Source organism: Bos indicus x Bos taurus, chromosome 6 (genome assembly GCF_003369695.1).
Source record: "Bos indicus x Bos taurus breed Angus x Brahman F1 hybrid chromosome 6, Bos_hybrid_MaternalHap_v2.0, whole genome shotgun sequence".
NCBI classification, from domain to species: Eukaryota; Metazoa; Chordata; class Mammalia; order Artiodactyla; family Bovidae; genus Bos; species Bos indicus x Bos taurus.
The window spans coordinates 113,752,830-113,779,742 of NC_040081.1; the positions used below are offsets into that span (position 1 = coordinate 113,752,830).

General features: G+C 56.7%; 1 protein-coding gene across 32 annotated transcripts in view; it reads right to left on the bottom strand.

Moving 5' to 3' along the window:
• The window catches only part of ABLIM2 (actin binding LIM protein family member 2), a 167,682-nt gene that overhangs the window by 26,418 nt on the left and 114,351 nt on the right, over window positions 1-26,913 (bottom strand). For 7 of the 32 annotated variants that reach the window (XR_003511618.1, XM_027545125.1, XM_027545120.1 and 4 more), the window contains 6 exons: window positions 25,535-25,636; window positions 24,974-25,027; window positions 18,577-18,696; window positions 17,526-17,578; window positions 16,728-16,869; window positions 4,264-4,325 (listed from right to left, as the gene is read on the bottom strand). Coding sequence is in view for 30 of the 32 variants with exons in the window: in XM_027545125.1 (XP_027400926.1) it covers window positions 4,264-4,325; window positions 16,728-16,869; window positions 17,526-17,578; window positions 18,577-18,696; window positions 24,974-25,027; window positions 25,535-25,636 (533 nt within the window). In the remaining 2 variants the exon portion in view is untranslated. Of the gene's footprint in view, window positions 1-4,263; window positions 4,326-16,695; window positions 16,870-17,525; window positions 17,579-18,576; window positions 18,697-24,973; window positions 25,028-25,534; window positions 25,637-26,913 lie in introns of those variants that run through there. The other 25 variants (XM_027545146.1, XM_027545142.1, XM_027545140.1 and 22 more) reach the window with 13 other exon arrangements.

Sequence of the window (26,913 nt, forward strand, 5' to 3'; positions counted from 1 at the left end):
TTCATAGTGGTATACACTAGTTAATGTTTTATGGGCGTGTGAAAACCTAATCCAGAAGATACGGATTTTTCATACACCTATTAGTCTAATTTTGTTCTTTGCACTATTAAATTGCTCTCTATCCTTTTTTCCTTTCACTAGATCCTTATCTGATTTCAAGAGTCTTATTCAAAATGCTTTCCATACTTGCATTTAACCAAGGTCTCTGGCCTTGCCATGTTGCTTGGTACATTTACGTTTATGAATGCTGTAACTGATTTATAACTGGGGTCATCGAGAACGAATTGTTCCCTCTTCATACCACGGAAACTGCTGGTTCGCTTTAACCTCGACTTCCGCCCTGTTCAGTGTTAGCCACTTAGTTGCGTCCTGCTCTTTGGGACCCCGTGGACTGTAGCCCGCCAGGCTCCTCTGTCCGTGGGGTCCTCCAGTCTTCTAATAGCAAGCCAGTGGCACGTGTTGGAGCCAGCGCTCTCTGGTCCACAGGAAAGACTTTCACAGGCGGCTCTTTTCCCATTTATCCTACAGAGAGGCGTGACTATCCACCACGTGGTAGGCTCTGTGGCTGGCGAGTTACTGGGACATTTAAACAAGCTTTGGGACCTAGGGTGAACGTGAAGGTGAAAGTCGCTCGGTCATGTCCGACTCGTTGCGACCCCGTGGACTATACAGTCCGTGGAATTCTCCAGGCCAGAATACTGGAGTGGGGAGCCTTTCCCTTCTCCAGGGGATCTTCCTAACCCAGGGATTGAACCCAGGTCTCCTGCATTGCGGGCGGATTCTTTACCAGCTGAGCCACGAGCGAAGCCCTTGTGGGGCCTAGGGTGCTGGCTCCAAATCCATCCTGGAACTAGAAGCAGGCGCATTTCCGCCTCCTGATTTACTAACTTCCTTCCACTTGACAGTGAGAACACACAGCTGGTCCCGCCAGCCTCTGTGCCCTGGTCATCAGGAAGCTCGCAGCTGAGCTTCGATGGTTTTTCCAGACAGTGTTCTTCTGTGTGTTTCTGACATAATTTTCTCCCATTTCTTTCTTCTCCTGTCCTCTGGGATTTGGTCTCTCTGCATCTGTGCTTTTAATTTAGGTCACCTAGAATCCTTTCAGAAAGTAAAACAAACCAAGAAACAACTTAATCTGACATGGCTGAGCTGTAAAAGACTGGCCATCAATTATCCGGTCTTCCGGCCAAAAAACAGGCATACAGTTATATAAGAGTCTTAGAAAGAGTGAAAAAAAAAAAAAAAAATAGGAGAGAACATAAGTAAGGAAAAAAGAATTCCAAAGAAAAGTCAACAAGGATTTTCACCAACCTCCGAGCTAGTCTAATGTGAAAAGCTAAAAGTCCTCATGGGATGATGAATTCCGTCTTTATCGACTCTCTAAGATGTACAGACAGAGAAGGCGATGGCGCCCCACTCCAGTACTCTTGCCTGGAAAATCCCATGGATGGAGGAGCCTGGTAGGCTGCAGTCCATGGGGTCACAACAAGTCAAACACGACTGAGCGACTTCACTTTCACTTTTCACTTTCACACATTGGAGAAGGAAATGGCAACCCAGTCCAGTGTTCTTGCCTGGAGAATCCCAGGGACGGGGGAGCCTGGGCTGCCGTCTATGGAGTCGCACAGAGTGGGACATGACTGAAGTGACTTAGCAGCAGCAGCAGGATGTACAGAAGGGCTCACTCTGCTCGCCACCCTGAGGCTAGCAGGAGAAACATTCCTGGAGGGTTCAGCTGTCAACTCTGTGAAGCTTAAGTGTCCGCTCTCTGCTCTAGGAGAGGCTTGGAGATGGTGTCCCCGCCAGACTGTCTCCACCAGCTGTTCCCAGGCTCCTTGGGGGTGGAGCATCTGGAGGCCACGCCTTCCCTGCACTGCTGGGGGCCACTGCTAGTGTCCTTCCAGCATGGCAGCCAAGAGGGAACTCTCCCTAGACAATGCACAGCTCGGCCACCAAGGATGCAAGCCTGTGGGTGCTGACATTCATCCTCTTAATTGTCTCCCACTTTTTGAGAGAAATCCCCCAGACTCGGCTTGTGGGGGTGGAATGCCTTGGCATGGATGTGGCCCAGCCAGTGACCCTGGCGCCTACGGCCCCTGAGTCACAAAGCAGAGACTCGGGGAGCATTCTGACCCAGTCCCTCTGCCCTCAGGCCCCTCATGCTGAACCTAAGGATCTACCTTCTCCCGAGCCCTGGGGGTCCTGTGGACAGGACTGGAGGATAGGAGCAGAAAAATCCTTAAAGGAAACTCAGAGAAGCATGCTGCATGCCCATTCCAGCTTAGCCCATTCTGAACAAACAGGGGAATGGTCAGTAGGATGCACGTGGTTCACCTGAGCAGTCAGTGGGATGCGTGCAGTTCACCTGAGTGGTCAGTGGGATGCACACAGCACCCGAGTGGTCAGTGGGATGTGTGCGGTTCACCTGAGCAGTCAGTGGGATGCACACGGTACCTGAGTGGTCAGTGGGATGTGTGCGGTTCACCTGAGCAGTCAGTGGGATGCACACGGTACCCCTGAGTGGTCAGCGGGATGTGCGAGGTTCACCTGAGCGGTCAGTGGAATGGGTGCAGTTCACCTGAGCTAATCGTGCAGAGGCTCTGGGGCCCAGGACAGACGCAGCAGCAGGGCCCACAGAGGCCAAGGGCGATGGAGCAGGGCCTGAGGATGCCCACAGCTTCTGTGATGGGGCCCCTGTTCTAGGACGTGCCCCGTGGCTGGACCCTGGGCCAGAGGTCAGTGCGAGGGGTCACCGCTCCCTGCATTACACACGTGGTGACAGGAACACCCGGGGGAACAAGTGGGGATGAGTCTGAGGGGCTTCTCTGGGAGGATGGAAGTGCTCAGTCTGTGGACAGTGTCCTCCAAGCGGTAAGAGGCTGCCTCTGGGGCAGCAAGTGTCCTGGGGCTCTGTGTGTGTGTCTATGTGGTATGTGTATGTGAGCATATGTGTGTGTGTCTTATGTGTTGTGTATGTTGTGTGTTCTGTGTGTGTATGTGTGGTATTTGTCGTGTGTGTGTGTTGTGTATGTTGTGTGTTCTCTGTGTGTCTTATGTGTTGTGTATGTTATGTGTTCTATGTGTGTATGTGTGTCGTGTGTGTTTGTGTGTATGTTTGTGTTGTTTGTCGTGTGTCATGTGTGTGTGTTGTGTGTTCTATGTGTGTATGTGTGTGGTACTTGTGTGTGTATGTTGTGTGTTCTCTGTGTGTCTTATGTGTTGTGTATGTTATGTGTTCTATGTGTGTATGTGTGTCGTGTGTTTGTGTGTTCTGTGTGTATATTTGTGGTGTGTGTGTATGTGTGTGTGACGTGTGTGTGGTGTTTGTCGTGTGTCATGTGTGTGTGTGTGTTGTGTGTTCTCTGTATGTGTGTGGTACTTGTCATGTGTGTATGTTGTGTGTTCTCTGTGTCTTATGTGTTGTGTATGTTATGTGTTCTATGTGTGTATGTGTGTCGTGTTTGTGTGTTCTGTGTGTATATTTGTGGTGTTTGTTGTGTGTGTATGTGTGTGTGACGTGTGTGTGGTGTTTGTCGTGTGTGTGTGTGTGTGTGTCCATCTGTCTGCCGTGGGGGAGGTCTGGTGCCACACGCCCACCCCGCCCGGGGGGTCCTCGCTGCAGACCTAGACAAGCTGTGGGAAGAGGGACGAGCACGTGGGCCCGGCTAGGGGACACGCCAGGTGCTAGGCTGTCTGGGCTACATTCTCACGTCCCCACATTCAGGGAGCGGGGAGGGGGTGCTCAAAGCAGCTGTCAGGAGAGGGCAGGAGACGCCAGCCCCTCGTGTGACCCCAAAAGCGCTCACAGTGCTGAGGGCACCATCAGAGGCGACTGTGGTGATGGTACCAACAGTGTGGGGTGGGGGGCAAGAACACGCCAGGAGAGGAGGTGGCCGCTGGGCACACACAGCTCGTGATGCGCCTCCATCCTTTCTGGTCCTCGTTAAGCTCCAGGTCACAGGAGAAGGGAATCAGGAAGGCCTTAACGAGGGTCTGATCCCTCTGAGTGGCCCCATTGCCCCTGTCCCCCTAACCCTGGGGTCTCCCTGGGAGCTGGAGGCAGACAGAGGAGGGGTGTCGCTGGGTGGTGGTCTGGCCCTCGGTGGGGCAGCAGGCAGAGGCAGGCAGGCGGGTGAGTGGGGTCCCCAGGGCCCCTCCTCGTGGCCAAGTGGTCCCCAAGCTGTGGGACCCGCACTAGCCCTGGGCGCTGGTTAGTACGCGTGTCGGGGGAGGGTGTGCGGGGTGGGGGTATCGAGTACCTACCCGGTGGTCCAAGCCATTCTTGCCATGTCCTGTGACAGGGTCAGACTTGGAATAGGGAAACCCTGGAACAGACACAGCACAGCTGTCACGCAGGCGGCCAGGCTCGGCCGGGCGCGGGAAAGGGGTATGCCCATGTGGGTGGGGGGTGACTGGGTGACACGGGAGGACCCTGAACATCCCACCTGCCTCATTCCAGATCCTGATCCCCCGGGAACTGACTGAAGATGGATACAGGAAGGGGGTGGTGTCCCTGAGCCCACCCTTGACCCCGGGAACGCCATGGAGCCTGACCCGGCCTGGCAGGCATGCGTGTCCTGTCACCTGGCCAGCTCCTCACCCGGCTGACCAGGAGAGCTGGGGGCAGAGGGGGGAAGGGGCCCTGTGTGGCCAGGGCTGGGCCACCCTGAGCCAGAGGTGACCAACGGAGGCCCAGCTCCACCAGAGGTGGCCTGCAGACTACCTTTCAAAACCCTTGAGCTGTTTGCAGTTGGGGGTTTTCACATTAAAATCCTAATTTCTAACTTCTCAGGGGGCCAGTCTGAGACATGGGGCTCTGAATTCCCTGTGCAAATCCCACACCTGGTCCCCCTCCATCGCTCACCTTCCTGGCTCCCCTGGGGGGGTGCCCAGGATTTTGAGACACCCATCATTAACTCCCCCGCCCCATCATTAACCACTTCAGTGCCCCGTCTAGAGAGAACAGAACGGAAGTTCCTGGCTCAGAGATGAGTGTGGGACATGCCCCGGAAGGTGAACAAAGGGCAGAGCTGGGGTCCCCGGGGGGCAGGGGACCCCTCCCCACCCTGGGGGAGCAGACGTCCCCTGGATGTCTGAACATCTGTCTTTCCATAGTCTGTGGGCCCATGAAGAGCAGCGGCCACGTCTGCTGACTCCAGGGGTCCCTATTCCCAGCACGTGCTCCTGGGAGCCACCGGAATGTCCCCAAGGACAGAGGACCGAGCCCCCCGGAGGTGAGGCGGGCACTGTGTGCAGAACCACCTGCCGGCGCCCCGACCCTGCGGCCCACTCCAGGAAGGCCAGCTTCCGAACAGAGGGTGCTGTTAATCCGGGTGCCTGTCTCCTGGGGTTGGCGGAGGGAGGGGGAGAGAAGACCTTCTGAACAGGCCATATTCGCAGGAAAGGCTTCAGCTGGGGGCCTGCCTTGGGGACCTGTGTGTCCCCGGATGGCCTGTGGGAAGGTTCCTGGTGGGGGTCAGGAGGGGCCCTTTACAACGTCAAGGGCAGGGGTCTCAAACTTGTTTTAGCCAAGGAGCCTTCTCCTCACAGGAAACCTGTGTGAAAACTGATCCGTGAAACAGGAGACAGCAGAGCTGGAGAAAGCAAAGCAGGGCGAGGTGCCCGGGCCAGGCCCGCTGGGCGCCTCTCACTCCTGCCGTCACCCTGGGCCCTGCCAGGAAGTGACCCAGCCGGCTCCTCCCATTTCATGGAAAGGGGGACAGAGGCCCAGGGCCACAGAGGAACCTGGCCAAGCTCACCCGGTCCTGAGCCGCAAGACGAGGCCTCCTGGCTTACAGTCCCAGGGTCCCTCCAGGACACATCTGCTCCCCAGTTTACGCACGGAGCCAGAACACTTGGGGGTGTGAGGCTGTGGGGCTGAGGGGCCCTCAGCGGAGACCCAGGAACTCCTGATCAGCCAAGGGTGCTGGCGGCATGTCTCAAAGCGGGGTCTCTGATGAGCGGCGCCAGTCTTACCCAGGAACTTGTCAGAAAGGGCAGATTATCAGGCCCCACCGCAGACCTACAGACGCAGAATTCTGGATCTGGGGTCCTGCAGCCTGTGTTTTACAAGCCCTCCAGGGCATTCTGATGCTCACTAAGGCTTGGCATCCCTTAGGGCCCCAGGACCAGCTATGCCCTCTCCTCTAGTCTTATCTGCTCTAAACCAGTGATTCTCCACCTGGAAGCCATCACCAGGCCAGCTTCTAAAACCCCCTGTGCTCAGGCTGCCAGCCTCTGTCTCAGCATCCCACGCTTAAGTGTAGAGACCTTGCTTCCATCAGGCCACTTCATTTTCCTGACTCATCAGCTACGACTGTCTCAGCTCTTTCTTCTGCCTGCCTTGAGCTTCTGTATCGCATGCTGCTGTAATTTTTGATCATCAACAATGACTTAAGAAACTCATCAAAATGAAAGACAGTTTGATACATTGACTCTGTTTTTACCTACTTTGATGTCCTTCCTTTCTGAATTTCTGAGCCCTCTTATCACTTCCTGAATGGAGAATATCCTTTAGGCAAGTATGTTTGCCAGCGAAAGCTTTGCTGAGTTTTCCTTTGTCTGAGAAAGTCTCCAGTTCCATTCATTCCTGAAGGATATTTCCACCCAAGATAGAATTCGCATCGACAGCAAATGTCTCTCTGCACTGAAAAATGTGCCATGTTCCTCTGGCCTCCGTGGTTTCTAGCGAGAAGTTGGCTGTTATTCACATTGGTGTCCCTGGTAGGGAGTATAAAGTGTCTTTTCTCTTTAACTACTTTCAAGATAGTTTTTTCTGTCTTCTGGTTCTGAAGTTTAAGTATGGTTGTGGATAACTTTGGGCTTAATCTACTTGCGGTTCACTCAGTTTCTTGAGCCGGTAGGTTTATGTCTTTTTGCCAGTTTTTTTTGTTTTCAGGCAATATTTCTGTGAATATTTTTTGGACCCATTTTCTCCCTCTGTGTCTCCCATGACATAAGTGTTATCCTACAGGTTTCTGAGGTTCTGTTCGGTCTTTTTTCCTATTTTCTCTCTGCTGTTCAGGTTGGATCATTTCTCTTGTTCTATCTTCAAGCTCAGAGTCTCTCCTCTGATACATCCTTCTCTTCTGTTAGGGAACCCACCTGTGAATTTTTAAATCTTGCATATTTTATTTTTCAGTTCCATCATTTCCATTGAATTCTTTTTCTTAGAACTTGTATTCCTTCTGTGAGACTTTCCTTTTTTTTTTTTTTTTTAAGTTTTCAGTTGTTTCAAGAGTATTTGTAATTGTTTGTTGAAGCATTTTTGTGATGACTGCCTTAAAATTCCTCCTCAGATAATTCTAACGTCTTTTCAGTGTTAGGATATGCTTTGAACTATGGTGCTGGAGAAGACTTTTGAGAGTCCCTTGGACAGTAAGGAGATCAAACCAGTCCATCCTAAAGGAATATTCATTGGAAGGACAGATGCTGAAACTCCAATACTTTGGCCACCTGATGTGAAGAGCCAGCTCATTGGAAAAGACCCTGATGCTGGGAAAGATTGAGGGCAGGAGGAGAAGGGGACGACAGAAGATGAGATGGTTGGATGGCATCACCGACTCAATGGACATGAGTTTGAGCAAGCTCCAGGAGATAGTGGAGGACAGGGAGGCCTGACGTGCTGCAGTCCATGGGGTCGCAAAAAGTCGGACACGACTGAGCGACTGAACAACAACAGGATGTGCTGACTGTCTTTTCTCATTCAAATAGTTATGTTCATGGTCTTTGGTGCGATGAGTGATTTTCTACGGTATCCTGGGCATGAGAATTTTACGCTAGGAGGCCTGGATCCTGGTTAAGTCTTCCATGTTAGCAGGCCATCTCCCTGTTTAGGTTTAACAGGTAGGGCCTGGCTTATTGTGGACTGTGCTTCTGAAGACAAGTCAGTTTTCAGAATGCTTGTTAAACTGCTCTTGTGGTCTTAAGAGTCCACCTGGTGTTGCTGGTAACACCCTGGTGATGAAAGGTGCTTTCCTGGTTGCTCTGTGCCCTGAGGGGGCGGTGGGAGACACTGGCCATAGACGGAGCGTGTTTCCCTGGGCCGGGGGTCAGAGAGGGCGGTTTACTTAGTCTCCTTGTCTGCTGCATGGCAGGTGGGAGACACAGGTCCTGCGTTTTTCCTCACGTCCTCAGGTCTCTGGCCAGTCCGCCTTCCTCTTTCCAGAGTTCTACGGCCATCCACCCTATTGCTCTAGGGCTTTTCCACTGTACTGAGTGGAGAGGGCAGGGAGAGAAGAGTCTCCATTTATCACATCCCTGGGGTGCTATTAAGACCCATTAGAACTGGTTTCTCTTGGGATGGGACCAGCCATTGGTAGATTTCAAAGGTCCCTGGATCCTGGGTGCGGTCAGGTTTGAGAACCACCAGTTTAAAAGGTTCCTTCACACATTCAGAGATTTTATGTGACCATCACAAGCCAAGGCATTACACATGAGCCCATTTTACAGGTGAGGAAGCTGAGGCCCAGGGAAACTAAATGACCTGCTGCTGCTAAGTCGCTTCAGCTGTGTCCGAATCTGTGCAACCCCACAGACAGCAGCCCGCCAGGCTCCGCCATCCCTGGGATTCTCCAGGCAAGAACACTGGAGTGGGTTGCCATTGCCATCTCCGAACTAAATGACCTATAGAAGGTCAAATGATTACTCATGAAGAGGATGAGACAAGCTCCCAGGACTCTATACTTTCTCCCTCAGTAACCCTCTCTGCTACAGAAGCTCTGCCCTGGTGAGGGTCTGCAGGCTTGGGAGTCTAGGGGCCTGCCTGTCAGCTGGCATCAGCTGGCCTTAAGAGTATGTGCAGTGTGTGGATTAGAGGGAGACAGAGGGAACATAGAAAAGGCAGGTCAGGGACAGCTGGGCACTTGGGGCCCTGAGTTGCAACAGGCCCTAGAGGCTCTGCACGCCTGTCCATGCCCCATTTCCAAGCTCAGCCTAACCAGGCCCCCTTGTCACCTCCTCCCAGAAGCCCTCCTGTGGCAACCTTGCCCTCAGCGTTCTGCTGGGACCACTTGAAGGGCCCTGAGTGGTGTCTCCTTGGGTTTGTCCTCTTCTGGGCTGGCTCATCCGAGGTTAGTCACTGAATGGATGGGCAAGGAGAGGCCCTTTGCGGGTGGATGACTGTTTCAGGTATAGCTTGAGACACACGGCCCTCCCAGGATGCCTTGTGGATAAGGGGCAGGGAGCCGCTCCCCTGGGCACACATGGCCCCCCCAGGATGCCTTGTGGAGAAGGGGCAGGGAGCCGCTCCCCTGGGCACACACGGCCCCCCCCAGGATGCCTTGTGGAGAAGGGGCAGGGGGCCACTCCCCTGGGCACACACGGCCCCCCCAGGATGCCTTGTGGAGAAGGGGCAGGGAGCCGCTCCCCTGGGCAGATCTCGGTCAGCTTCACCAGCACAGTGAACGGGTTTTGGTTCACTGATCACGGATACGGAAGTCTGCAGCTGCCCGGCCCTGCTCAGGTTCAGGTCCCCTCTCGGCACCTCGGTGTCCCCATCCAAGGAAGGAGGGGCTGGAACCGCCTTCAACCCCAAGGAAGGTGGGCAGGAGGCTCCTTGGGCCTCCTTCTGAAGCTTCAGGCTTCAGAAGCACGTGAGAGGGGTCCATTTCAGGCTCACCACGGCTGGCCCGTGGACCCGACCAGCTCTGCGTGACACCCCAGGGCTCAGCCCACAGGATGCTCACGTTGGAGCCCCAAAGCCCAGGTGCTTCCTGCCAGGAAGACTACACCATGCCCGCCTTCACAGATGAGGCGATGGCGACTCCACACTCAGAGAGGTTTGCTCTTGTACCTAGGGTCACGCAGCAAGGGAGAAGCCAGGATTCACCCCCAGGGGGACCGGCACCTAGATCTAGCCACCTCCGTTGACCCCTCACATGATCTCACGTCCATGGTCAGTGCCCGTGGTGCCCCCACCATGCTGGGACCCATGAACGAGGGAAGGCTCTGCTCAGGGAAGCGCTGGGCACCCTCTGCCCCACGGGCACTCACTGGGGGGCTGCTGCAGGCACAGAGGAGGCGCAGGGCATCCCCTGGACCCTGCCCCCAGGGTCCTCAGGGGGAAAAGGACATGGAGGGCCCTATATAAGGTGTTCCCTGCCGGGGCTGGGACAGGAGAGACAGCTCCCAGGTGGGCACCATGAGACTCAGAGCCAAATTGTGGGTCATAGGGCAGAGAGCTGTGACCCGAGATGTGGGCTCTCACCCCTGGACACCTGAGGGTCTGGGCCCGGCCTGTGTCCCTGCCCACAAATCCGAGGTCACACCCATCCGGTCCCCATGCTGGGGGCAAGCCTGTCCAGCGTTGGGGGCACAGGGACCTTTGCTGAAAGCAGAGTCCCAGCCAGCCCCCAGGAAATGGCAGGGGGTCTCTGCCCTCACACACGAGGGGGCTTCTCTTGGGCCAAGGTCCCCTCCCTGACGTCTGGAGCCCCCATTGCTCTTGCTGGGACCGAACGTGAGTGGGAGGGCAGAGGGCAGGCTGTCCATCCAGCCGGAGGCCAGGCTGGCCACACTTTCCCGGCCGTCTCTGCCCCAGGAGCCCCTTGGCCGCTTGCAGAATGCTGGGCGTCTGACCTGAGCCCTCCAGCCCCCTCGGGCCTCTCTCGCCCGCCCAGGCTTCCCCCATCCCGCCCCCCAGCCCTGGCTCTCTCCACCCCCGGGGCTCTCCGGGAGCTCCACCTGCCCATGCTTTCCCTCCACCCTCGCCCTAGGTCCTCCAGGAAAGTGGAATGGAGGCAGAGGATGGGGGCAGAGGTGGGTGCTGAGCAGGAGAATCACAGCTTCTCTGGACCCCAGACCCTTTGGAGAAAGTAATGCAGCTCTGGAACCCGCCCAGGGGAGGGCCTGGGCCTCAGGTTACCCACACCCTACCCCTAGGCCCACCTGGGAGCCAAGGGCCCCGGGGACTCTGTCTCCAGCCCAGACCTCTCCTGAGGGCCCCGCCCATCCACCTCTGTGCAGCTCTGGCTGGGTGTCTCAGACTCCTGTCTCAACAGGAAGAACCCACCTTGTTCCTGCCCTGCCTCTGAGTAAAGGTGACCCCGCCCACTTGAGCCAGGACGACCTGGACGGTCATTCTTGATTATGAGCTCCCCCTTGACCGCTCATACCTGTCCTGCTGCTTGGACCGCTCAAGGGGCTTCCCCACGGCTCATCTGGGCCCCGCAGTCCCCTTCGCCCTGGCCCGGCAGCCTCTAGTCTATGTTCTGCAAAGCTGCCTGTCCGCGTTTAAATGGGTAAAACTGTCAGCCTCGTCTTGAATAAAATATGATAATGTGAAAGTTACAACCCTGCTGCCCAGACTCTGGTCCCTGAAGACAGAGAAGAAAGTTCGCAGCCATTGCACGCGGACCACTGGCTTCTGGCCACCGACCCCAGCCTCCTGTTTCCCAAACGGCCACCTCGCTTCTTGCCTCGAGCCCCAGTGCAGGCTGCTTGGAAGGTCCTTCCCTGGGACACCCCCAGGACATCCCCAGAAGCCTCCTCCCTGCCGCCCACCCCCCACCAGCCTGGATGACTGCAGTGCGCCCACCCCCGACAGTCCTGCTGGAGGCTCAGTCAGAGGTGGCCGGGGCGCTGCTGAGAACCCGTAGGCCCACCCCCCACTCGCAGGCCAGGCCGGGCCCTCCCAAGGCTCCCAAAGCCCTTGGCGACCCTGCACATCCCAGCCCCCACGCCACCCAAGGCCCAGCAGCCAGGCTTCACCTTTGTGGGGAGGGTCCTCTCCCCCAGATACCTCCCTCTTCAAGCCTGCTCACTCAGTACCCTCCTCCCCCGAGCCCGGCTGGGCCTGGCCCCCTGACCTGCAAGCGCTTTGTCGTCGTTGCTCAGTCGTGTCCGACTTTCGGCAACCCCATGGACTGCAGCACGCCAGGATTCCCTGTCCTTCACCACCTCCCGGGGCTTGCTCAAACTCTTGTCCATCGAGCTGGTGATGCCGTCCAGCATGCAAAGGCAGGCGCCATACGGCTCGCCTTTCATCTGGACTTTGTGTCACACCCCCCCCGCCAGACTGTCAGCTCCTGGGGTGGGGGTGCTGTCTGTGCAGATGCTGCTGTGTCCCAGCACACACCCAGGGCCAGGGCGCGGGAGCCCTCACCAAAGCTTGGTTGAGGTCGGGCGGTCGCGCCCTGTCTCTGGGCCTTTTCTTGCTTATCCGACAAGGAGGGCCAGGACTGACGTCCCATCGGTGTGATGCTCGTGGATTCTGCCCCCTGGGTCTCAGGTCACAATGCCCAGAACTGCGCACGCCCCTGTGCCCTGAAATTCTCATGGGGTTGGCACACCGTACATCAGTTCTCTCTCTTTCCACCATGGACCAGGCAACGTGAGAATAATCTTTCTTTCTCCACAGCCTGGAAACTCCCAAGGACTAACAGAGGACGGGGAAAGCCACTTCAGGGCGGGCCTGACACCCGCTTTCCTGCTGCTGTTAGCAGGGAGACACAGATGAACAGAGATGCTGTCTCCTGACCCTCCCTGGTGGGCACTGGGGGTGGCGACCCAGGGAGCAGTCTCAGACCCCAGCCTCCAGCCAGGCCCTGACTGGGTGGGCAGCAGGCGGCAGACAAGTGGACGGGACTCCCCGGGGTCAGACGCGCAGAAGGTGGCACACGATGGCAAAGTCACAGGCAGGGTGGGGGGCGCTGGCCCCCACTGGACCAGCCCTCTGTGCGCCTTGGTTTCCATGCCGAGCGGTCCTCCCCTGACCTCCAAGCCCACCCTAGCTGCCTGATTCCCTTCCGAACAGTGGGGTCCTCTCCAGGGCCCACCGAGTCCTCAGGGAAGGGGCTCAGCCAGCCTGGGGCTCTGTCTGACACCAGCACACCTCTGACCCCCTGAGGAGGGGGAACGTGGGGAACCTCAAAAGGGAGAACAGGACTTGAAGGGCCAGGGAGGGGCGCCGAGAGCAGCAGCAGAGCCCAGGCCAGGGGAGGGGCCTACCTCCTGGTGTCCTTCATCCTGTGACCCGCCTCATGTGAGGCTCAAGACCCTCTCCTTGTAACAGAAAATCAGTACCATCCCTTTCCTGGGCAAAAATCAGATTCAGCAATAATACAACTGACTACATGCAAGAAAGCAAGCAAGCAAGTGAAGGCGTGGGTTGTTCAGTCACGTCCGACTCTTTGGGACCCCGTGGGCTGTAGCCCACCAGGCTCCTCTGTCCATGGGATTCTCCAGGCAAAAATACTGGAGTGGGTTGCTGTTCCCTTATCCAGGGGATCTTCCCAACCCCAGGGATCGAACCTGGGTCTCCCGCATTGCAGGCAGATTTGTCACCAAATGAGCCACCAGAGAAGCCCAGACAACTACACACATATACAGATAATGCCCTAGGTGTAGCATAACGGAAAAGAACAGCTGCTGCTGCTAAGCCGCTTCAGGTCGTGCCCGACTCTTAGCAACCCCATGGACTGCAGCTTACCAGGCACTCTATCATAAAACGTGTATTTCAGTGAGATCTCTTTGGAACGACGAGCCATGCCGGCTGAGAACCACCGTCTCAGAGGAGGGAGATATCACACAGATTTCTCAGTCATCTGCTTCCCTGAGGGAGAGCGTGGACTGGGCCATATTTACCACCTCCTCTCTGCCGCCTAGCGCTGTGTCCAGCACATAGTAGGTGCTCAGTTAATGTTCGGTGAAGGGATGGGTGAGTGACCGGACGATGAATTCAGCCTCAGGTGAGATGTGCTGATGGTGTCATGAGTGGGATGAGGTCGCGCCCGGCCCCTGTGAGCCCACGGAGGACCCCAGGTGGGCAGCGGGGTGTGTGTGCGGGCTCCCAGCAGCACCTCTGCCTGTCACAGCTCCCTGCATACTTCTCCAGGGCGGGGTCTCCCCCTCAGCGCCCCACACAGCGTCTGGCACAGAGTGGGTGCTCAATAAATACCTGTTGAATTTAGCGCATCTCAATTCAACAAACATTTATTGAGCGCCCGCTGTGTTGAGTGTCACAGTCCTGCCCTCCTTTGGCGTGCTACGGATGATGTCCTGGGATGCAGGCGGGCCTGCCCTGCTGTGTGCAAACCGCTTTGTTCAGTAATGACTGTAAACTAAACTGGTGTCGATGGACTCACGACAGGGGGCCACTTGCATTTTCTCAATGCAACTTGAGAATAGAAGGTGGATGCCCCTCTGTTCTCAATTTAGGGGTGCTGCTCATCCTGCCCAAATTTCTCAAGAGGCTGGCAGACAGCAAGGCACGCCTGACCTAGGCAGGACCAGCAGCCTGGGTCCTCGTTGCCATTTCCATGCATGATGGGAGCAGAGTGATATAAGCAGGGCAGAGATGAAGTCACAGGTGCAGTGGTCAGACACCCTGGGCTTCCCGTTCTCAGGAACCAATGTCAGAACACCAGCAGAAAGTGAAGCGATGACAGAAGCATTATCACAATCATTGTGAGCCTGCATCCCTGAAGGAGGACATGTACGCACACGCACACACACACAAACATGTACAGACGTGCACACACATGACCACACGTGCACACACATGTATAGACCTGCACACACATATACATATACATGTGCACACGCACACACATGTACAAATGTGCGCACACAGGTACACAATACACGCACACACACACGTACACGCGTGTGTACACACATACATATACACACATACGCATACATACCAACACAGACACAGGTTTTTGCACTTCAGAGGGCTCGCCCAGTTGGAGCACGAATTCCAGCACAGAACTGCGATTTCTGCAGGCCGGGCACCCCTGCAGCTTGTGATGGGAACACGGCAGCAAGGAATGAGGTTGACACAGACCTCGCAGGTGTGTGATTGTCCAAAATGACTGCACAGCCTCCAGGCCTTGCAGGGTCTACTGCCCGGGGGGAATGCCTGGGACGAACCCAAGGCACCTTGTGTGGCACAAGATGAGGAAGCGGTGCAGGGAGGTGGGCAAACACGCCCAGGTCACAGGGCAGGTCAGCGCGGCACAGGAAGGTCCCCAGGAGGCAGCTTCTTCCTGCCTGGGCTTCTCCCCAGATGGAGCCCCCCCACTAAGCCCCAAGCCAGAGGCAGGCCACGAAGGAACTCCTTGGGGACAGCAGCTACCCACCCCCACGCCCTCCCCGAGGAGAGACTCGGGGAGGCACCAGCCCTGCAGACACGGGCCTGCCCACCACCCAGCAAGGAAGAACCGATGCTGACAAAGCCCACCTGAGAACCCTAGAGTGTCCGTTCCTGGGAGCTAATGCTTTGGTGCCCCCAAGGCAGGGGGCTACTGGGACGCTGCTGGGGGTACTCTGGGGGGATGGTGCAGTAGGAGGTCTCCACCTTCCAAACAATTGCCATTTGGAAAAGCAGAAGGGGCCACGGTTGGGGCCACAGGCAAGTCCCGAACCCCCACCCCCCACCAGGCAGAGAGGGGCTTGGGGTTCCAGCTGAAGCTGCCAGGTCCGGGTCTGCCCTTCACTGCTCCTGTGAGCAGCCCTGCACCCCTCACCCCTGCCCGCCTGCCTCGGCCTTTCCCGCCCCGGGCCGCCAAGTGAACGGGTCTTGCTGAGGGTCTTCCCTGGTACGACCTTCCCAAGGGGATATCAGCCCTGCAGTGACTCTGGCTCCCACTAGGATGGTGGCTGCCGGGCCGGCAAGGCGCCTACAGAGACGGCACACAGAACGACACACAAGTGCGGTGTTTGGACGTCTCCTTTAACAAGCGTCGCCTCCACGCTTCCCGGCCCCTCCCACGTCCGAACACGCGCGCCTTCGTTTGTGAGACAGTTTACAGTCGGGAGGACGAGGATGAGGATGGTGGTGAGGAAAAGCAGTCCGTTTGCTGAGCATCTACTACGCGCCCAGATGAGCGCTGGTGGCTCACAGGGCCCCTCCCCACCCCGGGCAGCTAACAGCCCCGCCAGGCACACGGGTGAAACTGAGGCCCAGGACCGGCGTAACTGGCCTGAGGTCAGCGTCCAGCAGGGACTTGAACTCGGGCCTCTCTCAAGGCAAAGCCAGTGTCTTTCCTGGGCTTTCTCACACGCACATCCATCCCCTCCTGGCCTTCTCTAATTCCAAACTAACCTCCAGCTGGTCCACAGAAACCCACCCACAGCCGCCGAGACCCAGAGTCCGTCTGCCGTCTCCCGCGTGTGCCAGGCAGCAGCTTGCTGCTGTTCCCTCTGTAATTCACAGCCTCCGGATGTGCAGAGCGTTACAGGGAGCTTTGCCCCACATCTGAAGGGCACGCCGACTGAGTGTCGCAATCCCCTGGATCAGGCAGATGCGGGTCTTTTTCCCACCTCGCTCCCTGAGGACATGGGGTCCCGGCTCCCGGCCCCTTGCTCAGGAGGGGCGCACAGCAACACGGGGCAGCACTGCTCTCGGCCCCGAGTCTGGACTCACCGCCTGGACCACGCTCCGTCTGCTCCGGAGGACAACAGGCCCTCACTTCCAGCCCGGAAGCCCTTTTCCCCCCGAGGACCCCAGGAGCCTGAGGCAGCCTCCTCCCAGCCGTGGAGAGTTCAGGTGGACACTGGCATGACCCGCAGGCAGCCTGCTGGCCCGGATGCCATCGAGGAAAGGACGTGTGTGGCTAGGGTCTGCTTCCTGCCCGCCTTGCCCTTCTGTCCGTAGGTGTGCACTCAGAGCTTTTAAGGAGCAAGGCTTAGATCTGGGGGGGATCAGCTCAAGGTCATGGGCCCCTTTTCTGCAAGGCCTTTCATGCTGCACTGACAGCCTCTTGCTCAGAAGAACCACTCACGTGAGTAGAAGTTGTCCCCTGGCACCGTCTGGGGAGGGCCTCTGTCGGTCCCGCTGCTGAGGGACAAAGACTGGCTGTCTAGGTCCGGAGAGTTGGTCCTCGTGTCTGCCACCCCCTTGAGAATCAGCCAGCTGGTCTTCTGCTGAGAGAAAAGACAGAAGCTGAATTTCAGCTTGACCTGCAGGGGCACTGCCCCATTTTACAGATGAGGAGACAGACTGGGGAGGTCAGGGCCCCAGGTGAGGTCACATGTGGCGGGGGTCAGGTAAGTCAGCCTTGGGCTCCTGCCACACTCACCCACCTTCCTTAAAGATGAACAAAGGGTCTTAGCTCTTGAGCCAGGGTGGACTCAAGATTTCTTTTCTTTTCTTTTCAGTCATCTCCTTGGTTAAAGAACCAAAAGTGGCTCAGACAGTAAAGAATCTGCCTGTAATGCTGAAGACCTGAGTTCAATCCCTGGGTCTGGAAGATCCCCTTGAGAAGGGAATGGCTACTCACTCCAGTGTTCTTTCCTGGAGAATTCCATGGACAGAGAAGCCCGGCGGGCTACAGTCCACAGGGTCACAAAGAGTTGGACAGGGCTGAGCGGCTAACGCTTTCACTTTCAAGTCACACAGCAAAGAACGAGGACTTTGGTGGGAGAGGTAGTATTCCTGAGTGCGAGGAGGCTGGTGGGACTGCCTCTTAAACGTGGTTCCATGTGGCCCATGCCAGACCCCCAAGGAGCAGAACCTCAGGGGAGGAGCTGCGGCTTCGAGTTGGAGAAGGCCCCCCAACATTGGGCCTGGCCCTCATTACCTTCCTGTTATCCGGGTCAAAAGCTCCATCCTCTCCATCTGATCGCCTCGCAGCTGGAAGGGAAACATCAATCGGTCAAGGCAGCGTACCACCGATGGCGGGTTGCACGTCCTGGTTCCCACTTCACAGTCATGCTCAAAATGGAAACGAAAGACACGTCGCAGCACTTGCACTTTTGAGGACTGAGGATCAACCCCAGATCGGCTGCGGAATATCCCCGCAGGAATGGGGGCTGGGGGCCTTGCACAGGATTTGTTAAAAGAAGAGCAGGTGTGTGATGCAAGGTCTCTTTAACAATCCAGCTGACCCCTCCTTGGCCGCTTGGCATTTCGAAGATCACGCTTTCTACCTTCCAAGTTTAACTTCAAAGTAACAGAAGGGCCCCGTGGTCCAGCCCCCGGTGGGTCAGACTCTGCTGGGTTGAGCTTCACAGACTTTACTGCTCATCCCCACGTGACCCATTTCTCAGGTCAGAGGACTGAGGCTCAGAGACCTGACGTGACTTTCTCGAGATCACAGATCAGCAGGTGGCAGAGGCTGACATGGGACTCGGGCGGTCTGACCCCAAAGTCCTTCCTCTTGTCTGCCCCACCTCACTGCCCGCAAGACACAGAGCAGTGAGTGAGCAGTGCCACTGGGAGGACTCCAGCAAGAGCAACGAGGGTGCCGCCCAGGACGGGGGGGGCTCGACGAGAGAGAGCACGCGAGCGTCCGCCGCTTGGCAGACTCTCTGGAGCTGAGTCAAGAAGTGTCTGTATTCTCCGTTTCCCTTTTTTTCTGGCGGGGGGAGGGTGGGGATGGTCACCCAGCAGGGCTCTCATTATCGTCTCCAAACCAACATGATGAAATAAACCACATGAGGGCAAGGCCGACAGTTCTCAGCATCCAATTCGTGATGACCCATCCCGTGTGTCCCGAGCTAAACCACTGGCCCCATGCACACACGGAACCACAAAAGGAAGACCCCAGGGTCCTTCGCCACCTGCCGCGGAGGCCGAGGCTGGAGGCCGAGCCACCGAGACCGAGGACGCGCCAAGGTTGGGCTCCTTACCTGCAGCCCGCGGAGGGCTCAGACCTTCCAGCCTTTGGGAGCACCCTGCCTTGTGCACCACCACCGACAACACTGACATCAGACCCGAGAGCTTGGAAACGGGGGACTGGGCTACAGGACCTTGACAAGATAGGCCACAGTTGAAGACCATCCTGGACGCGCTGACATTTCGTTATTCCCAGCGACTCCCTGCTTCTCTTTCTCCCGGGAGAGACAGCGCTTGCAACGTGAAAAGAAAGACCTCGCTCTCTCCACCGACAGAAGACAACAGGGGTCAAGCCTGCGTGCGGGGCACCGTGATGGCGCCGCAGGGGACGGGGCCCAGAGGCGGATGCATGCCCAGTGGCGTGGGCGCTCCCGGTGCCCACACAATGGCCGTCGCCGGGCAGCAGAGCCCCGGGCGTCGAGCCATGCATCAGCCGGGACTCTTGGCAGCTGGCGCAGCAGCCTCAGCAACAGTCTGGCCAGCGGGTACTGGGGGCTCTGAGAGCTCGACCACTATCCAGCCCAGAGACGGCCTCCAGGGCTGGCTCTTCTGGTAAAAGTGAGTGAGCGTCACCCCTCACCAGCCCGCAGAGGCCCCTGCAGGCACTGCCGAGGTTGGGGTAACTTGCAAACGCACAAACAACTAAATGGCTCCAGCCAAAGGGCTATGGAGGGCGTGAGAGTCCCAAGACTTCAGGTCCCAGGGACCAGCGCGCCCCACCCCCACCTCCTGGGTCTGAGGACCCCACATGGCCTTGGGGTTCACATGGGGGCAGAAGAGCTCTGGCTGTAGAGCTACCTCAGGGCTCAAAGAAGCACCCCACCTCTGATGGAGGGGGGGGACCCCACCAACATGCAGCAAGTTTTCTCTGCAAATGCCTCCCGCTCCAAGAGGTGTGCACGAGCTAACCAGACTCAAACAGGGGTCTTCCAGAGCCACATAACACGTGGCGGGGGTATCTCCAGAAATGGGAAATGGTCTTAGGGACACAGAGGACCCTGGCGCTTCGTGTGGCTTGTGGGCTGCTTCCTCAATGGGCCTGAGCCTCAGTTTCCTGATCTGTAAAAGGGGCAAATGCCACCCACCCCACCCGCTCCACGTGAAGAGGATCACGTGAGATGAACACGGACACTGCCACGTATGAGGAGCTCGGCTCGCAGGTCTGAAATACTAGGAATAAATGAGAGGCGAATCGTGCCGCTAATTTGTAGCAGGCCGTTTCGGCGTGTGAGGAACAGACAGATCGGTTCAGGACAAGCAGAGAAACGGGGTTGTGTGTGTCTTTCCTGTCACATGAGGCAGCTCTGTGCGAGCCGCAGAAGGTATCTGCCATGAGCACCCTTTTGGGCTAGGCTGATGTCCTTGCTCCTGCTTGCTTGGGACCTTTGCGGGAAGCACCCTGATGGGAGGGGCGATCTGCCCAGAGCCATCCCCTTTCCCCCCATCCCAAAGCCAAAATGCGCCTCCACCCCACTATGAAGGAATCCCAGAGAGACACATGAGATGCGATTAAGTATTAATCACTGTGTCATTTCTGCCTCTTTGCAACCCCAAGGACTGTAGCCCACCAGGCTCCTCTGTCCATGGGATTCTCCAGGCAGGGATACTGGAGTGGGTTGCCATGCCCTCCTGCAGGAAATCTTCCTGACCAAGGGATCAAACCTGGGTCTCCTGCATTGCAGGCGGATTCTTTACCGTCTGAGCCACCCGGGAAATAGTTACAGGCTGTGTGGATGGCTGCTATGGCCTGGTGCAGGTGGGCGGCTCTGGGAGGCAGGAGGGAGCCCCTTGCTGACAGCAGTGTGGGAGGTGATGAGGCACCCCCCTCCCCCACCCCCTGGGCCGGGGCTCCCACGCAATCTGCCATCTGACAGCCCCCACGCACTGGCTGGTGAAACGGAACATCTGTCCTCGCAGCTGGACAGCTTCCTGGGAAGTCTGGGGGGAGGCATTATGTTTTCCTCTTGAATTCACTTTCAACACTGGGCCAGCTCAGTCCACTGGGAGGAAAGTCCCCGCTCTGTGCCAGGCATCACGTGGCTGCATGCGGAGCTCCTGGGAGCCAAGACCCTGCTCCCCAGAGCAGGAGACAGAGCTGGTGGGGGAGTCCTGTCTGCCTCACAGAGGGCCAACACTGGCTCAACACTGCAGGTGACTCGGGCCGTTCAAAGGACCCAAAAAAGGTCCCCATCACAGCTGGAGGCTTAGCGGGCGGTGGGAGGTCTCCTGTGGACCCCCAGCCTGTGCAACGCCTTCCGCCAGTGGGATGTGGTTCTTTCCCTTCTTTCTTGTTTTCCATTCAGTTCCTTTGCTCCCTTTCTTCTCTTTCTCACTCCTTTTTTAAAAACACGTCATTAAATTGTAACCAAGCAGAGACATAATGAAGGACAGAGGAGCCTGATGTGCTGCAGTCCATGGGGTCGAAAGAGTCAGACACAGCTGAGCGACTGAACGACGAGAGACGGAACTAACGCAGCCCAAGAAAACACCGTTGGTCCCTAATGATGTTCAGTGAGAGCAGCGGGTTCAGGGCTCAGACAGACCTGGGGCGACTTGGCCGTCAACTGGTCACGATGGCCACTTCATGGCCCTGACCTTAGCTTCCTTGCCTTGGGCTGCAAGGAGATCAAATCCGTCCATCCTAAAGGAGATCAGTCCTGAATATTCATTGGAAGGACTGATGCTGAAGCTGAAGCTCCAATACATTGACCACCTGATGCGAAGAACTGACTCGGAAAAGACCCTGATGCTGGGAAAGATTGAAGGTGGGAGGAGAAGGGGGCAACAGAGGATGAGATGGTTGGATGGCATCACTGACTCGATGGACATGAGTTTGGGTAAACTCCAGGGGTCGGTGGTGGACAGGGAGGCCTGGTGTGCTGCAGTCCATGGGGTTGCAAAGAGTCAGACACAACTTAGGGACTGCATGGCAGCTAACAGGGCTATGTTGAGACAGAACCCCAGCACACGATGCATTTGTGGCAGCTATGCCATCGCCAATCCTGACCCTGATCCTCGTCCTCAATGCCAGTGTCCCCCGCCCACCCCTCCCTGAGTCCCCAGGCCCGGCTACTCTCATTCTGTAGGCTCATTTCTCCAAATGCACAAGTGGGATGAAGGCGCCAGAAAAAAGTGTTGCTAAATTAAAAACAACTTTTGATGACTTGGCAATAGAAAGTTAAGTAGTAAATACATTAATTAAAATGCATACATTTTTAAAGCTCACTGAAAGTATCATCTTAAACCAATTAAGAGAAGGGCATGTCAACCCACTCCAGTATTGCCTGGAGAATCCCTGTGGACAGAGGTGCCTGGCAACTTCAGTCCATGGGGTTGCAAAGAGTTGGACACGACTGAAGTGACTTGGTGGTTTAGTCACTAAGTGGAGTCCGACTCTGTGACCCCATGAACTGTAGCCCACCAGGCTCCTCTATTCATGGGATTTCCCAGGCAAGAAACACTGGAGTGGGTTGCCATTCGGCTTCCTAGGTGGCCCTAGTGGTAAAGAACCTGCCTGCCAATGCAGGAGAAGTAAGAGATGCGGGTTCAATCCCTGGATCGGGAAGATCCCCTGGAGGAGGACGGGGCAACTCACTCCAGTATTCTTACCGCCGAGATTGCTGAGTGGTTAAGCGTTGGACTTAAGATCCGATGGACATGTGTCTGCGTGGGTTCGAACCCCACTCCCAGCAGTAGTGACTTAGCAAACTGATTAAATGGCCCAGGGACTCAACGTCACCGCCCGGAGTTTGTTTCTGGCAAGTCGGGAGATTAAACTGACGGCTTCTCCAGCCTGAGGTGTGTCCCTCTCTCCCTTGAGAGATGAGTGGACGGTCGGTTTGCTGCCGAGATGGGGAGAAGGGGCTGCACGTGGACTTGAAACACACACATGCACACACGCGCATGCTCACACACATGCGTGCTACACACATGCACGCCCCCACCCCCGAGGCACTTCTGGCGGATATGGTCCAGCCAGATAGGAAAACCTTATAGAAACAGAACGTCTCAAATGCACCCCATCACACCCATCGTCACCCCCGAGGGTTGTCCGGGGAAAGCTGGACGAGAGGACTCACGGCCCCTGAGAGCGCCTGCCCCTCTCACGGCCCCCTGATAGTCAAGTGGGGGCTGACTGTGTTCCTGTTCATCCCGCCGTGGGGCTGAAGCTCGGCAGAGAGCAGGCGCTCTGTAAGATCCATTTGTAACTAATAAGCCCAAGTTCCAGAACATTAAAAGAGTTTGGGTCATTACTCAGGGTTCAAATAGGAATTCACTTGCCTTTCGATAGAAAAGGTGTAAATATCCCGATTTAAAAAAAATAAAATATGAAGATCACCCCTGGTAAGAACAAAGCGGGACTTCCCTGGAAGTCCAGTGATTAAGACCCTGTGCTTCTGCAGGGGCCATGGGTTCAATCCCTGGTCGGGGAATTTTGACCCACAAGCTGCACGGTGCAGCCAAAAAAAAAAAAAAAAATTGGTAAACTGAATCTCTGTGGCACAATTCAGCTAAGAGACTTAGTGTGAGGAGTTCTCTGTCTCGGATCTCGGCCTCATCAGATGCTAGGGAGCAATTTCATAAGCTGATTTACCGCCTAGCCCCCTCCTAGGGGCCAGTCCCTGTGTGTGTGAGTGACGTGTTACCAGCAGATCAGAGGCTGAGTCAGCCAGTTCTCCCCACAGACGAGGACACCTTCAAGGCTGGAGCATGGGCACCCCGACGGAAAAACATCACTCTCTGCCTGCTCCTACCTTCCTGTGCCTCAGCTTCCCCATGGGTGACATGGGGGCTGGTCTGGACGACCTCTGAGGGTCCTGGGGTTCACGAGCCCCGCCCTCTCTGATCCCTCGGGAAGATCTGGGTCCTCTGCTTCTCCGATCAAGGGGCAACAGTAAGAGGCATCACCTCCTGGAAGCCCAGGAGTTCCCAGTCATCTTTCACTTTCTTGGGAAGAGGCAGAAATACACAGAGCACAGGGCCTATTGCAGTCAAGGAGAACATTTATAAAACAGACAGACCATGGGCTTGTCAGTAAGCCACAGCCAGCCAGCCAGCCAGTGCGTGCTCAGTCGTGTCTGACTCTCTGCGACCCCACAGACTGCAGCCCACCAGGCTCCTCTGTCCAGAGGATTTCCCAGGCAAGAATATTGCAGTGGGTTGCCATTTCCTCCTCCAGGGGATCTTTCCGACCCGGGGATCGAACCTGCATCTCTTGTGTCTCCTGCACTGGCAGATGGATTCTTTACCAATTGCGCCACCTGGGAAGCCCAGTAAGCCACAAAAAAAAAACACACCTTCTTTGGCCATGCTGCGTGTCAGGCAGTATCTTAGTTTCCTGACCAGGAATTGAACCCACGCCCCCTGCATTAGAAGCGTGGAGTCTCAACCACTGGACCACCCAGGAAGTCCAGAACACACACTTTGATAGCTTTCACCCCACAGCACCCTTCCAGTTGTCAGCAGGGGTCGTGGCCGTCTTGGGGAGGCCTCTGGGCAAGAACTTTAAGCATGGGAGCTCCCCTTCCCGTGTTTCTACGGATTTAATACCAATCCCGCATCACGACAGTTTAGAATGCAATTTCACGTTCATTACCCAACCCAGGTCCCCGCAACCAGACTGTCCAAAAGGCAGGATGGAGGATAGGTCCTGTTTTGCAGACGAGGAAACAGAGGCTCAGGATGGTGAAGCAACACACCCCAAATCATCAGAAATTCTCTGATGAAACAGAGGTGAGACCTGGAGCCTCCTGGCCCCTGAACAGCTGACTCCTGCAGGCTCAGTGGAGCGCAGACGGCAGGTCACGTCTGGGAGGGAAATCGGAGGCGGGGCCGGGTGGGAGTGGCGCGGTGAGACACCCTCGCCAGCAGACATCACCTGCCCCTATTTGCTGAGGCTTGGAATCCCTTTAACCAAAGGCCAAGTCATGAATTCTACCATCAGAGATTCTCAAAACACAGGACTTACATTCTCACGGAGGGCTCAAGGACTGATTCTGGTTTGTGCTGTTTTCCAAAGACCAGGCTGGGCCACCCTGGGGTCCAGGCACCTCCGTCCCTCACCATCTGGGCTAAAGTCAGGCTGGCTGCTCCCCTCAAAGCAGTGTCCCCGAAGCCACACGCGGGGACCAGCTCGCGGTTACAAGCCCTCATCTGCAGCCCGGCCCTCGAGTCAGCCCTGGGTTCACACGCACACAGAGATGCTTACTCGGACACACCCTCCACTGCAATTTACGAAGGGGCCTCCCGGGATCCCGCCGGCAAACGCCACATACCTAACGTTCAGGCCGCAGCCCCTGCGGTACCCTCCCCGTCATGTATCAAAGCACAGCAAGAGCAAGCATTCAGAAGCAAAGGCACCGACAGGCATGCAGGGCAAACGCAGCAGCAGAGCACTCCGACTGCATGTACCATGCTGCTTGTAGATGGGGGGTTTCCTATAGATGTTATCTTTGACGCCAGTGTCTGGGAAAGGAGAAAGGGAAAAAAAAGGAGAGAGACAGCAGGGTGAGCAAGCACACCGTGATGATTTCCATTCTCCCGCCATCCGTCAGCAAGCAGCCCGTCACCCAGCGCCCCCAGCAAGGATCGGGGAGCCCAGCAACGGGCGCCCAGGCCCCACACACCTCAGCTGCACTCAGCCCAGATGCCACCCACCGTTGTGAAGGGGGCAGAGGGCCGGAGGGGACCAGGGCAGGTGTCCAGGGACAACCTGTCTCCAGTCCACTCCCGGAAGGGCAGCTGCGCCTCCCCGGGGTTTGTGGGGCTTCGGGAGAGGCTCAAATACGTGCCGGTCTGGGGATGTGCACACCACCCATCTGTGGATTTTTAAAGCATCTCAGAATTGGGGGGGTGGGGGATGAAGAAGCTTGGGGAACATGCGACTCCCAAGAGGTAACAGCAGACGCCCACCCCGACAGCTCAGGGGTGGCCCGTCTGCCTGGTGGGTGGCCGTGCGTCCTGGGCGCCTACCTGGGACGTGGAAGTGGCGAGGAGCCTGCTGGTAGGTGGAGGGGGGAGGCTTGCTGTCTGAGAGCACGGAGAGGCTGGGGGTGCTCCGGCCACTTTCACTGCCTCCAGACGGAAGAGCGAAGACGGCAGACAGAGGCGGGAGGGGAAAGCAGAGGAGAGCATTTCAAGCGTGAGAGCTTCAGGAGCCCCTGTCTCCCCTGCCTGGTGGGGCCTCTGCGCCCTCTGCCCAGGGGAGGGAGTGTGACCCCCGCTCCACCAACACCTCTAGATGAGGCCCCACGACTCGTTAATCCAACCTTGAGGAACCGCCTTCCATGGCCCCAGGGTGGGGGAACAGGTGTGCCCAGGGCAAGGCCCAGCCTGCTTGCAAGTTCCCAGGATGGCTGGCCGGGCCATCGACAGCGCCCTCCTTTCCCTGGGTGCGGGGTGGGGCATGGCCAGGCGGCTGCCTGAATCTAGAAAATCACAAATTCACCAAGACTAAGCACCCCCACCTCTTCCTAAGTATCCTTGTGTAAAAAGATGCTGAATTCTTGGGAGGATTCACAAATCAGCCATTCACAACAGGGGCTGAAGTGCTAGAATTCATCGACATCTGTCTTTTAAAAGCCACGGAGGACAATTTTATCAGCCACGGGAGAAAAAGAGGCAACTGGTGTTCATCAGCTACCGTGTTCCCAAATAAAGCAGTTTTGTTTTGTTTTTTTTGGCCAGATTGAAGGGGAAGAGCCCTCTGATTTTGGCTCCGACTTTTATCCCATCTAGATCTGTCAGTTCAGTTTTTGTGGACAAGGTTGGATTATCAAGTCACAGACTTCAGACAGCCGTGGTGACCTTCCCCGCCCTGCCCCCACACCTCCTGAAGGGATGGCACACGGCTCGTCTCAGCAGGACACACAATGGCACAACTCATTCCCCCTTTGAGCTCAGGGAGCGTCACGGTGCAGCTGGGTGAAAGGAGAGGGACGCCTTGACCTGAAAACACCCCAGACTGGGAGTCACAGGACCCCAAGGCGACACGCGATGAGGCAGCGTGGGCCGGCCTGGAGGTGCGCTAACGAGGGTGGAGCGGCAGACGGGCTTAGGGGGTGCTCTTGCCTTGGGGTGGTATGCTGGGGACCCCGGGGGGCCTGAGGGGCAGGGTGGGCACAGCAGACCACAACCAGCTCCCCAGACTGACTGCAGCTTCCAGCAGCTTCCCGCCAGGGCACCAGTTTCACCTGTCAGCGTGGACGGAACGTCGGGTAGAGAACTGTACCCCCCGGGGAGGGGATGTGAAGCCCGCTTTTCCCTTAGCATCGCCCTCCAGCACAGCTCACAGCCTTCTGGAGCCTCAGGCTAGGCTGCACTTCCCAGTGGGTAGACGATGCCCACGGGTG